This window comes from Oryx dammah, unplaced genomic scaffold, assembly GCF_014754425.2.
Source record: "Oryx dammah isolate SB20612 unplaced genomic scaffold, SCBI_Odam_1.1 HiC_scaffold_20, whole genome shotgun sequence".
NCBI lineage: Eukaryota > Metazoa > Chordata > Mammalia > Artiodactyla > Bovidae > Oryx > Oryx dammah.
Genome location: NW_024070204.1, coordinates 48,009,477 through 48,023,048, shown reverse-complemented (window position 1 = coordinate 48,023,048; position 13,572 = coordinate 48,009,477). Strand labels below are relative to the sequence as shown.

At 47.4% G+C, this 13,572-nt stretch overlaps 1 protein-coding gene across 1 annotated transcript in view; it reads right to left on the bottom strand.

The window, feature by feature from the left end:
- Positions 1-6,884: 6,884 nt before the first annotated feature.
- Positions 6,885-13,572, bottom strand: part of IL31RA (interleukin 31 receptor A) — a 47,416-nt gene continuing 40,728 nt past the window's right edge. The window contains exons 13-15 of the mRNA XM_040262392.1: positions 10,944-11,037; positions 9,264-9,345; positions 6,885-7,928 (exon numbers count right to left, since the gene is read on the bottom strand). Coding sequence (XP_040118326.1) covers positions 7,482-7,928; positions 9,264-9,345; positions 10,944-11,037 — 623 coding nt within the window. The 3' untranslated portion in view covers positions 6,885-7,481. The remainder of the gene's footprint in view (positions 7,929-9,263; positions 9,346-10,943; positions 11,038-13,572) is intronic.

The following is a 13,572-nucleotide window of genomic DNA, read 5'->3' as shown; positions in this document are numbered from 1 at the left end:
AGTTTCCTTGTCTGTAAATTGGATAATGGTCCCTGGTGGCTCAGATAGTAAAGAATCTGCCTGCAATGTGGGGAGTTTGATCCCTAGGTTGGGAAAACCTCCCGGAGGAAGGCATGGCAACCCACTCTAGTATTCTTGCCTGAAGAATTCTAGAATTCTTGCCATGGACAGAGGAATCTGGCGAGCTACAGTCCATGGGGTCACAAAGAGTTACAAGCAACTAACACTCACTTTTTTCACTACCCTTTCATCCCTTCACAAATCACAGCCTTGTGTGTCCCTTGGACTACAAACCAGTCAACCCTAAAGGAAATCAACCCTGGATATTCATTGGAAAGACCTACGCTGAAGGTGAAGCTCCAGCATTGGACACCTGATGCAAAGAGAGGACTCACTGGAGAATACTCTGATGTTGGAAAAGATTGAAGGTAAAAGGAGAAGGTGGCGGCACAGGATGAGATGGTTAGATAGTATCACCGACTCAATGGACATGAGTCTGAGCAAACTCCAAGAGATGGTGAAGGACAGGGAAGCCTGGCGTGCTGGGGTTGCAAAGAGTCAGACACGACTTAGCAACTGAACAATAACACTACCCTATTGATGGTACCCACCTTTCTGCAAGTTTATAAAAGTACCACACAGCATTGTGAGAATTGCTGGATGGTGCACAGAAAGCTCTTAGTAAGTAAGTGCCGTTAAGCATCAAGTAGGAGTGACCTTAGTGATGAACAGAACAAAACCTGAGGTAACCCCACCCCCACCCCAGGGCTTCTCCAACAACAGTGGGCACACGTGTGCCTTATACTTGAACACTTAAGAAGCCAGTCTGAAGCCTTTGTTTCCAAATTGTCTGCTCCTAAAGCACTTTCTTTCTATTCCTCTAGAACATTTTAGCAGTTCCATCGTCTCATTTTGAAAAGAAAAATAAAGGAGTTGAGCCACTTGGAGAAGCTGCTGCTGCTGGGGTGCGGCTCTTTCTACCTTGATGTTCAGCGGAGCCGTGGGGTCACAGACAGCAGAGGCGGAGATGGAAGCACGTTTGCTGTCCTCTTCTCTTGGAACCCTGTTAAGAGGCTTAGGGGGAGGAATCGCTGGAGAAGGAGAAGGTGACGGTACAGGAGAGGCCAAGGAAGGGATGGATGCGAGCTGGGTCCCCTCCGCCTCTGACCTTCGCAGGAGAGACGGGCCGCCATGAGTGGGGACCACGTCACCTGCTGATGTGAGGGGAGCAGTGAGGGGAGACCCCGGGGAGCTTGAGGAGCTGGAAGGAGTTTGAAATGCTGCCACGAGGAGGAATCAGGTCGGAGGACAGCAAGGGCTTGCACCTGAGGCCCGGCTGGCTCTGCAGTGGGAGGTGTGCATGAGGGGTAATTGCCCACCTCTGCTTCCTGGTCACCTGAGCTCTAGAGTTTCCCACAGTCACCCCTCATGTCTAACAAAGGTGGTCTTTTACATTTTGAAGTCATGTTAAACATCTGAGTGGGTAAAACTTTAAAATGGACGTACACGCATTACCTAAAAATGGTGTTACTGCTTTATTATTTGAAAAATCAAAATATAAATGCACTTACAATAAAGCATCTGAAAGGCTATTCTCATTACAATAACCATGTTTTCACACACATGAACTTTCATGCACATGCGTTACATGTTACATCGACATACGAACGATCCATGGAAAAGATGACGGGCAGAGCACACAAAGAGGCGCTTCTCTGGTACAGGGAGTCAGCTTTCCTCCCTGACATCAGCATTCCGGTATGCACATCTTGATTTCTATCTCTAAGTCCAGGCCTCGGATATCTTCCCGGCATTTCACCCCCCAAGCTTGGCAGGACCTGGACCCGCACCCCACTTCCAGACCCCTCCCCTTGCCACGTGGCTCCCTACAGGCTGGCTGTCTGCTCTCCCGCAGGAGTCACTCCCCTTTCTTAGCAGCAAGGGGGCATCCCCAAGAAGAGCACACGGCATGGTCATGCCACATACGTTGATGTGGCATGGTCATGCCACATACTATTTGCCACAGACAAATAGGCCTTGTTGCTAATTAGCATCTACATAAAACAATTAACAAAATACATTAGCGTGAAATTTCTCTTTTAAAATGCCCTGCTGTGATTTATGGGGCCGGAGTGTGCTGCTGCTAAGTTGCTTCAGTCGTGTCCGATTCTGTGTGACCCCATACACAACCCATATTTTTAAATTGCCAGCTGAAGGATAAAGTCCATCAATTGTTCTAAAGTCCTGCTGAGCGCCTCTAGTTTGTAGCAGCTCAGCTGGTCTCTCAATGCCCTCAGGAGCTTAGAAATAGAAGATTTTTAAATGTCAACAGGTGGACATTGTAAGGAGAGTGTGGAGAAAAAGAGAGCAAGCTGGACAGTCAGGCAAGAAAAAGAAACTTCTTAGAGGGAAAACGAGAGGATGACTGGCCCCTAAGGAGAATCAGTGTCCTCCCTTTCTGATGGGGTCTTTCTTATACCCTGCCAATGAAAAATTATCTGAAGGGATGGTTAATTTTTAGCCTGTAGCTGAGTCCTGCTGACATGTAGCTGGAGGTCTGAAATCCAGTGGTCTCGTAGCCTTGAGAAAGTAGGGGCCAGCGGGAAAATAGAATGACATTTGGGCAATTTGGTCAGTCTCAAGGATCACTGTGATTTTATTCTTTGTTTGTGAGATCAACATAATGAGCCATTTCAACCACAAGCCCCTATGTGGGTGCTATCAGACATGTGGATAGGGTCCCACATGTCTGTGGGCTGTAAAATATAAATGGGAAAAGTTTAGCTTCACAATGATTTAAGCAAGACAAATGACTACGAGTTTCATTGACCATACCCAGTAAATTGACAAAGTCCAGTTTACAGCAGTGTCTGGTGCTATTGCAAATCAGTGTAGCTTTTGTGGGGGGAACAGTCATCCAATAACCATAATACTTTGACCCAGCAATTCTACCCAAGAAGCGAGGACAAAGGTGTGAAAAGAAAATTTTGTGCAACAATATTGGTTCATTGAAGTTTCTCCCTATAAGAGGAGGACACTTAAAACAATCCTTAGCAAACCACAATATGCAGGTACACTGAGAGGTGCGGTGTGGCCACTATGAACTGTATTCATACATGAAATTTTATACATGAAATAATAAGTGACAGTAAAGGGAGACTCCAATTGGATCAACATACCACTCGTAATTAAATGAAAACGTATTTCATTTAAGGAACACATCATATCAGAAATGAATTAAGAATGAAATAAATAATTGGTATTGAGGTTTTTGTTCTTGTTGCTGTTGTAAACTTGAGTCCAAAACAAAATTTAATTTACGAAAAAATAAAAAAGAGAGACCCCTAGAGCTGTGTGTGGGCACTGAGCGGCCCCACGGCCAGTGCTATGGGTGCAGGGCAGAGGTTAGCTCAGTCGGGCACCTCGGCACCACTGATGCCTGGAGACACATAATTCTGTGCTGCAGGGGCTGTTCTGTGCATTGTAGGGTGACCACCGTCTTTGCTGGCTCTTACTCACTTGATGCCAGCAGCACCCTCAGGCATTGCCAAATGTCTGACAGTCGAGGATGGGAGACAAAATGACCTGGGTCAAGAACCACCGGAGTGAGTGCTAAAAAGCCACAACTCTCCAGCTTAGTCACAGGCAGAGGCAGACAGAGATCATGAGGGCCGCGGGGAGCCAGGGAATATGCGCCCTTTTAAGAGGTCTGTCCCAAACCAATTAGGAGTCCAGAGTGACACAGCCTGATTTTGTTTTTCCTTTGCAGATACTTCAAAATTAAAACACTTTGTGCAGTCTGAGCCCTGTGTTTGTGGGCTTCACAGGGGTGGGTCAGCAAATGTTTTCTATAAAGGACCAGATGGTGACCATTTTAGGCTCTATGGTAGAAACTCTGTCACACCTACTCAGTTCTGTCTTTGTGTGCAGAAAGCAGCTGGAAATGATATATAAAAGACGAGTGTGACAGTGTCCCAACTAAGTTTCATCAGTAGACACTGAATTCTGTAGAATTTTCACAGATCATTAAATGTTATTCTTCATTTAATTTTGTTTTCTAGTCTTTGAAAATGTAAGAATCATTTTTGGCTCATGGGCCCTTCAAACACAGAGCCAAGACTGGGCTTGAGGGCCAGCTGGCAGGGACCTGGGCTGAAGCATGCCTGCCGCAACAGCAATAGCTAAGAGGCACTGGAGACCTGGGGAGGGCACTGGGGGCAGGGGATAACTGGGGGTGTTGGGCAGACCAGCACAGGCTTTCCCCACATGAGGCAGGAGTGGCCATGGGGGTGGCGGGACCTGCCCATCTTCTGCCTCTTTCAAAGCCCCACCCCCACCAGGACCCCCACCCCACATGTGTTTTATTGCAGCTGCCCAAGAAAGAATGAAGGTACCATCTTGTTTTTGAACCACTAACCGCTTCTCTACCATTCTTTAAAAAATTTTTCTGATATTACTGTAAAAGAAAGGCTAGTAACGACACTAATGTAGCTGTTTGTGTGGTTCCCAGAGCCCCAGAAAACTCTAAGGAGAATTGTATCAGTTTTTAATGAGCTTGATAAAACAAGTTTTCCTGTGTCTTCTCAGTGTCTCTCTGACAGCAACAGAAAAAAATGCAGATGGCCCTCTCCATCTGCAGCCACAGAGGCAGCGCAGGACCCTAGAGCAGGGACGAGCCGGGGCCGGATTCCAGGAGGGGAAGGCCCCCGCCGGCTTCTCCCAGGCCAGGCCCGCGACCTGCTCTGCAGAGCAGTGCTGCTCAGTGTGCTCGCTGGCCTTCCTCGGAAATTTGCCCCTTTTCCTGGCAGGAAACACTGACTCCTGCGAAACCGCCTTGGGCCATCTAGAACAAAACAGAAGGCCCTAAATTCCCTAGCCCTCAAAGCTAGCAGAAGTAAATGTGGAGATGTCATAAGGGGGCTAATGGAAAGGGGAGAAAGGGATAAAAAGAAAAGAAACAAGAAATGCGAAGGGGTAAAAGAGGAAGCGTTTAAAAAGATGCAAAGCTGCTGGGAATGGTGGGGAAAAAGGAGCAGAAGACAGGAGGCAAGAAAGAAAGTGAGAAAGGGAATGAAACAGGAAGGGCCAAGAGTGCGGTACACGCGTGCTAGAGTCACTTCAGTCATGCCCAGCTCTTTGCGACCCACTGGACTGAAGCCCGACAGGCTCTTCTGTCCATGGAATTTTCCAGGCAAGAATACTGGAGTGGATTGCTGTGCCCTCCTCCAGGGGATCTTCCTGACCCAGGGATGGAGCCGCAGCTCTTATGTCTCCTGCACTGGCACGCAGGTTCTTCACCCGTATTGCCACCTGGGAAGCCCCAGGGCGTGGTATCTGCCAGCTATTCATCAGAAGCTTCAGGTGTTAACGAATGGTTAAGGGAGGGAGAGCAAGGGTAATGGCTTCCTCCCTGAAACCCACTTCAGTTTGTGACCTTTTCTCTCTCCCCACCATCAACTTCTTGGACTTTAGGTTCAAAAAAGTGTGAGGAGAAGACTAGAGGGACTCATGGCACTCCCTGCCCCTCAGCTGGAGGTGGCAGAGGGTTTCTGAGGAGAGAGAGGAATGCGGGGTCCCAGGCTGGGGCCTCCTGTGAGCTCAGAGATCAGAGGTGGGTGGAAAGGGCCTGTCTGGGGTTCTGGAAGACAGGGAGTCCACAGGAGTGCCCACATAACAAGAGGGTTGGGGAGGGAGGCGTCAGGGCAGAGAGCGGCCACCACAGCCGGGAGTCCCTTTCATTTGGTCCCTTTCTGCTCCCAGAACATAGGCTCCCAGCGCCTGCCCCAGGCATCCATTATTCCTAGATTTATCAGTGGTCACTGTTCTGTGAACCAGGACTGTGGAATTTGGGGGGTGCTATAGACACTGGAGACTTAATGAGGAGACAGCTTTGGGAAAGCATCCTTGCTTGTGCCCACGATAAGGATGCAGTGATTAGAGGAAAGTGACAGGGGACAGGGAAGAGGGCACGTCCCTGCCCGGGGGAAGAGGCATGTCCCTGCCCGGGCTCAGGCAGCAGACCGCACATTCCCCTGATTATCTGCTGGCACTCAGAGCCAGTCCCAGGATGGACAGGGCATTGAAATCCCAGGTGAGCCCGAGCTCCAAACCCGAGGCAACTCAAAATCTCTAACTTGGGGTGATTCCTTCTAAAGGTCAGCAGCTGGCACTGGAAATTAATCTTGGTTATAGGAAAGTAAAGCAATGTTTTTGCACACCTGAGTCAGTGGCTTGTGAAGTCTGTGATGGCTGCTTGTGGACCACAAGCACAGACTTCTCACTCTTGGAGAAATACCGTCAACCTTTCTATCTGGCAAATGCTGGGCTCACCAGGCCCCACTGTCCCTACCTCACCAGGTTCTCAGCAACCTCCCGCAATGGCCAGACGAGCCATTGCCAATACCAGCAAGCCACTGTGACAAGTTCCCAGGGGTCTGCCATCAGCCCTTGGGCTAGTGGTTCCAGTCAAGGTTGTGGGCTCCCGGCTTTGCCGGGTGAAGGCAGAGGAGCCTGGTGTGGGAGCAGCACGGTTACTAAGCATTCCACGTGCGCAGGCCCTGCTTGGCTGCTTCTGGGGAGAGGCCTTTGCAGGGTGTGTTCCATAAGCATTCCTGGGCTCCGGGCCAGCATGAGGGACCAGAGTCCCTGTCAAAAAGCCACTTCTGTCTACAGTGCCTTTCAACTCCCAGGCTTGGGTACAGACAGAGGGCAGCAGGGGCCTCTGGAAACTGTTGGTAGGGCTGGGCTATGACCTGGACGGCAGGGCGGACCTGCCAGCCCAGGCTAGCGTCCCTCCCCCCAGCGCCCTGCTGAGGCCCTCCCTTGTTCCTCCATCCCCCGCTGCAGGCATGGAGTGGACCAAGGGCAAGGGTCCTGGGTTGGTTGTTGCTGCAGACACTTAAGATTTAATGAGGGTAATGAGGCGTTTCAGGCATTCCATCTGGAAGGCCACCCCACTTGCCGCCTCTGTGTTGAAAGAGAGATTTAAAGCGACCCTAAAGCGACGCCAGGGCTGCCTCAGAGTAGAGCCTAGAGCCAGGGAAGTCAAGGTGATGGGAGAGCCCCTCGCCTCCCAGCAGGTCACCCAAGTGCCAACTAAACAACGGTCTTCTGGCAACAGGGAAAGTCTCTCCTGGAGCTGTGAGGAGTGGTGCCAGCCCAGGCCGTGCCCAAGGCCCACTTCCTTGGGAAGGCCGCATATGTCTGCCTCCAGTGTCTACAGCCCCTCTGAGTCCATCTGCCAGGGGCCTCAGTTGAACAACAACGACAAAATTGTTCTTTGTCTGCGAAGTGCTCAGGCTGATCAGCATCCTTTCTTCTCAAACAAATTCCACGTCTGTACCAACCAAGTTTGGGGGTATGCAAGGCTTTCTCTAACACAAGCAGGATGGGAAGATGCCAAGAAAGCTCTAGTAGCCATACCTTCCCCCTCTGTGTGTCACCCACTCTGAGACACAGCGGGATTCAAGCCACGGCAGCACTTAGACTTCTCTGTGGATTTGCTCTGGACGTTTTTCAGACACGAGAAATTCTCTGGTTGTCACTGAATTTTTCAGGTATGGGTTTGGTGCTCCTTCCTCACAGAGATGGTCTGGCCCAAAGCCCTGGGCAGGAGGGAGAAGCTGCTCTCTGGCTTCTGGGCAGGTCCCCTCTAGCATCCCAGAGCACAGGCATTGGGGCCCTCCGGGTGGAATCCCGGCTGAAACAGTGGGACAGTAAGGCCTGTTTGGGGAGGCCACGTACTCATTCTTTTCTCCTCCCAAGATATTTTCCCAACCCTTTCCAGGATCCTCAGCGGAAACCACTTCCAGAAAACTCTCAAAGTTCACCACCAACTTGTCAATAAGGTCACTGGGTGAATAACATGGTTTTAGAATCCCGTCTTCTCTGTTCACAGAGTCGTCAAACTCCTTCAGATTTAGCTTACCCTGGGAAAGTGAAAGAAACACACCCTCAGTGGTCATTTGGGGGCCACACATGATGTAGACAAAAGCTATTGGGCTTGGGACACCCAAAGCCCACCTCTGCACTAGTCTGCCACATTCATCTCAGAGGCTAGAAGTGGTGCCCTTCCATGGGAGCTAGGCAAGAGTAGCCCATTTCCTGAGAAGAACACACTATATTGAAATAATTTCTTCTTCTAGGGAGCCCAAAGCTATTTTTCATATAATCACAGGCTCACAAAATCCCAGTGGAGATGGAGGCATCAAAATTAAAACTCTTACAGATGGAAAAACCACAGTCATAAATACAAATGACTTTCCCAGTGTCACCAGAAAAATCAAAGATGGCTTCCTGGCAGGGGCAGGGTCTGACCTCTTTGCATTCTCAGAGCCTAGTTCAATGCCTGGCATATATTGAGTGATTAATAAGTGGGTGCTACAGATAATTCAAAAAACATTTTAGACATCAGACAATACTTCCTATGAATTAATTTACTCTCTTAATAACTTTTGATCAGTAGGAAATTAAATAGGATAATACATGAATGATGAGAGAAGAAAATAAAAATAACAAAAATTTAATTAAATAAATAACAAAATAATTTTAATGTCCATGTTAAAAAGTCTTCTGAATTGAAATGAGGGCTAATACTAAAAATTCCTGGATCAAGGGATACTGAAAATAGCCCTTCAATAATAAGGATTTAAAGGTTATGCTTGATTGGGCTTATTTCTACTTAACCAAGAAATTAAACCTTAAAAATTTCAGGACAGTTTTCACTTTCAAAATGTATGTGAAAGGAAACTTTCTATTATGAATAACTCATGAGAATACCCATTGCCAACTTCTCCAATCTGAGAAAAACAATTTGATGCAGCCTGCCCAAGCCTTTGGACAGAAATGCAAATAAGCAGTCAAGGTTTCTGGATTCATTTGCTCTTGGCTGCTTTTTCCATGGCCTCCAACCTTATAGCTGGGCTCTCCTGCTTTCTAACTGGACAGTCAGGTCCTTAAAGGTAAGGCCAGTGTCTTTCTTCTGTGGCATCCTTTACAGGACCAGTTCTATGCCCAGCAAACACCAGGTTCTATGAGCCTACTGAAGTCCTTTTCTCTTGTCCAAAGATTGAGGTCAAAGTTGTTCCAGGAAGGCTGATTCCACTTGTCCTGCCGGCCATTCCCTGGGATATTTAAACCTCGAGTTCCCCTTATGTGAACCCTGTGCAAATCTCAGCCCAGGACTGCTCCCCACCTGCAACATCCTGTCTACCTCCCATAACCAGCCTGCTCACAATCTCCTTAATAGAAACAGGAGCGTTTACCTTGAAATCATCTCCACACCACGTGGCTATACTGCTTTCAGCAGGGTTGGGAACATCAGGCCAACATAGGTGCTTCAGTTTGCTAATAAGAGAGAAGATTTTAAAACAGGAAGTGAGTCCAAGAAGCATTTTACTTGTACTGCATGGCCAAACCAAAAGAGTGTTAACCCGCCTTCCAGTGGAGGAGACGCAAGACCCAGGTTCAAGTTGGGAAGATCCCCTGGAGAAGGAAATGGCATCCCACACCAGTATTCTTGCCTGGAAAATTCCATGGACAAAGGAGCCTGGTGGGCTACAGTCCATGGGGGTCACAAAGAATCAGACACGACTGAGCATGCACACACACATGGGGAACTATACGGCTCCCTATTGAATAATGGCAAGCTCACAGCCTCCTGATGGAAACTGAGAAAACAAAATACTTCGTTGCGGTTGGGGGGTGAAACTGCAAGTCAATTGTGGGACATGATGGAGGGAGACCTTTCCCCAGACAAAGCTACTCTTTCCCACTCTCCTGCCACTGCGTCCCCACCCCCTGCTCTTGGTGCCAGGAATCACACTATTGCAGAGCCATTTGTTTGAGATTTATTCCACAGGAAAGGTAACACTCTAAGTCTTATAAGATACTCATATTTTAGAGCAGTGATTCTCAAAGTGTGGTTCCCAACCAGCAGCATCATCACCACCTGGGAGCTTTTAGATATGCAAAATGTACAAGAATTTGTGCTGAAGATTCAGTTACAATCCACAGGAACTAAGATTGACTTAGTCTGACCATAACTAAGCATAGCTTGGGCTTCCCAGGTGGCGTCAGTGGTAAAGAACCCACCTGCCAATGCAGGAGACATTAGAGACGTGGGTTCAATCCCTGGGCTGGAAAGACCCCCCCTGGAGGTGGGCATGGCAACCCACTCCAGTATTCTTGCCTGGAGAATCCCACAGACAGAGGAGTCTGGCGGGCTATGGTCCCTAGTTAGGGTTTCTAGGGCCGCAAAGAGTCAGACACGACTGAAGTGATGCAGCACGCATGCACACGCAAGTGCAGCTTGGCAGGGAAGGCTCACAGCTGTGCAGTTCTGGAGAGAGAGGCCTGCCAGGGAGGGAGCCCGTGACCCTCAGGGTAGAATGAGGCACCCCGGGAGAGAAAGCACAAGACCCTGAAGACAGGCTTCCTTCCCTACAGTGGCCAGAGCAGGCGGGACGAATGGCCTTCAGCCAGCCCTCCAACACTGTGTAACTAGTAAGGAGCAGTCTATGCTGGGCATGTGCTAGCCAGTGCTCCAGCACCATGGGCACCCTGCTCCCTACTCTACCTAGAAGAGAAGCTGGCCACCTGGAGACCCTTTGCTGGTGCCAGTGGTCCCCACTAGACCCTGAGAGAGAGGATCTTCTCCCCAGCTCTAGATCCAGTTGCAGAACATAGCAGATAAAGACTGTGAGGCAGCTGGCACTTCCCTGGCTTCAAAAAGTCCTAGGCCTGGTACATGGGACTATGGGGGGTGGAGGTCATCTGCTCCAGTTAGAATTCCGACGTTCCACAGTGTAAGGCACATGATAAATTCAGTACCAAAAAACGAACAAATATGCCTAAATGGCAGACTGCCCTCTTCCACCCATGGTGCCTTCTACCCCCTTTCCATCCCTGATTTTGAGGGCCCACATTGTTGTCTTCAAACTCACTTGGGTTTTTTGATGCCATATACCACCGTCAGGATGATGAGAATAAGAAGGCCCCCTCCAACCAGAGAAGTTATAAGAAAAATCTCAAAGACACCTTTGGGAAAAGGAGAACAAAAGTCAGTAGTAGGCTGAGCTCCTTATTTTCTTGACAAAAATCAAAGATTAATAATTCCTTCAGTTTTTATGCAGAGTACATCATGAGAAACGCTGGGCTGGAGGAAGCACACGCTGGAATCAAGATTGCCGGGAGCAATATCAATAACCTCAGATATGCAGATGACACTATCCTTATGGCAGAAAGCAAAGAAGAACTAAAGAGCCTCTTGATGAAAGAGGAGAGTGAAAAAGTTGGCTTAAAGCTCAACATTCAGAAAACGAGGATCATGGCATCCCGTCCCATCACTTCATGGCAAACAGATGGGGAAACAGTGGCTGACTTTATTTTTCTGGGCTTCAAAATAACTGCAGATGGTGATTGCAGCCATGAAATTAAAAGACACTTACTCCTTGGAAGACAAGTTATGACCAACCTAGATAGCATATTAAAAAGCAGAGACATTACTTTGCCAGCAAAGGTTCGTCTAGTCAAGGCTATGGTTTTTCCAGTGGTCATGTATGGATGTGAGAGTTGGACTATAAAGAAAGCTGAGAGCCAAAGAATTAATGCTTTTGAACTGTGGTGTTGGAGAAGACTCTTAAGAGTCCCTTGGACTGCAAGGAGATCCAACCAGTCCATCCTAAAGGAGATCAGTCCTGAGTGTTCATTGGCAGGACTGATTTTGAAGCTGAAACTCCAATACTTTGGCCTCCTGATGTGAAGAGCTGACTCATTGGAAAGACCCTGATGCTGGGAAAGATTGAAGGTGGGAGAAGAAGGGGACGACAGAGGATGAGATGTTTGGATGGCATCACCAACTCAATGGACACGGGTTTGGGTGGACTCCAGGAGTTGGTGATGGACAGGGAGGCCTGGCGTGCTGTGGTTCATGGGGTTGCAAAGAGTCGGACACGACTGAGTGACTGAACTGAACCGAACTGAACCAGTAGTTTTAGCAACATATTCCTTGTCAATTTTCTTTCAATTTAATTCAAATTCATTTCATTTCTCCTCTCCCTGAATAATACTGACAGAAATTGTGTTCCCCAGGTTCATCCTCCGGTTTCATTCATTTAATAAACAATTTCTGAGAACTTATAATTTGCCAAACACTATTCTGAGTAATAAAATAAACAGCAAAAAAACACAAGAATCCCTACTCTCATGGAGTTTACATTCTGGAACAAGAATTGAGACAATAAATAATGTAAGATTATTTCAGATAAAATGGGTATTTTTTAAAATTATTTTTATTATTAGAGAATAACTAGGGTAAAGTAGGATAGGAGTTAGCACCTGTAGATAGGGTAGCAAAGGAAGGCTCTTGGGAGAAGTGAAATTTGAGCTAATGTGAATAATGAGAAGGAATGAGCCATGTTCATTTTGGGAAAAGCATTCCAGGCAGAAAAAAGAGCAGATGCAGGAGCATAAATGGGAACATAATTGGGAAGGGTGGGAGGTAAGACCAGGAAGGGACAGATGAGGAAGGGTCCTAAAAGCTATGGGAAGGAGTTTGGATTTTATTTAAAATACAACAGAAGCCACTGGTGGCTTTTAAGCAGGGCATCTAGGATTTTAAACTCTGGCTGCTGTGTGGAAAACAGATGGTAGAGGATCAAAGATAGAAGCAGGGAGATCTATAAGAACCAAAGGTAAGAAACGTCTAGGCTCCAAGGTAGAATTTTGCCTTCAAGTTGACCCCTAGAGAAATTCTACCAGATAATGCAATTTGTGCCTAGTGTTGTAAAAATATAACATGATTTTTAAAAAATTTTAAAGAGCAGTATCAAAAAAAGAAGTCCCTAAAGACAATGTTTCAGTCAATTAAAAAAGAACGTTTTCTGTGTAGAAACATATACTGTACCCATATTTTCTAGAACCATAAACTACTTTTCTTCTCTTGGAAACATGATAAACAAGGGACTTCCTAGAATACTTAGACTATTTCTAGCTTTTATTGAAATTTTGCAATATTCTTTCACTTTTAAGTTTCATTTTTAAGAACAGTGTTAGTATATCAAGGAGATCCAACCAGTCCATTCTGAAGGAGATCAGCCCTGGGATTTCTTTGGAAGGAATGATGCTAAAGCTGAAACTCCAGTACTTTGGCCACCTCATGCAAAGAGTTGACTCATTGGAAAAGACTCTGATGCTGGGAGGGATTGGGGGCAGGAGGAGAAGGGGACGACAGAGGATGAGATGGCTGGATGGCATCACTGACTCGATGGGCGTGTGTCTGAGTGAATTCCAGGAGTTGGTGATGGACAGGGAGGTCTGGCGTGCTGCGATTCATGGGGTCGCAAAGAGTCGGACACGACTGAGTGACTGAACTGAACTGAACTGAACTGAACTGAACAATCAAATCTCTGTCATTCAAAGACTTGGAAAAATTAACCTGTTTCTCCCATCTTCCTTCCTTCTTTCTCCTTCATCTCCCTTCTCAGCCCATCTTCTTTCCCTCTTGAATAGCCCCCACAAGCATCATATGAATCACACTATTGTTGTATTTATTAACTTTTTCTTGCTCCCATT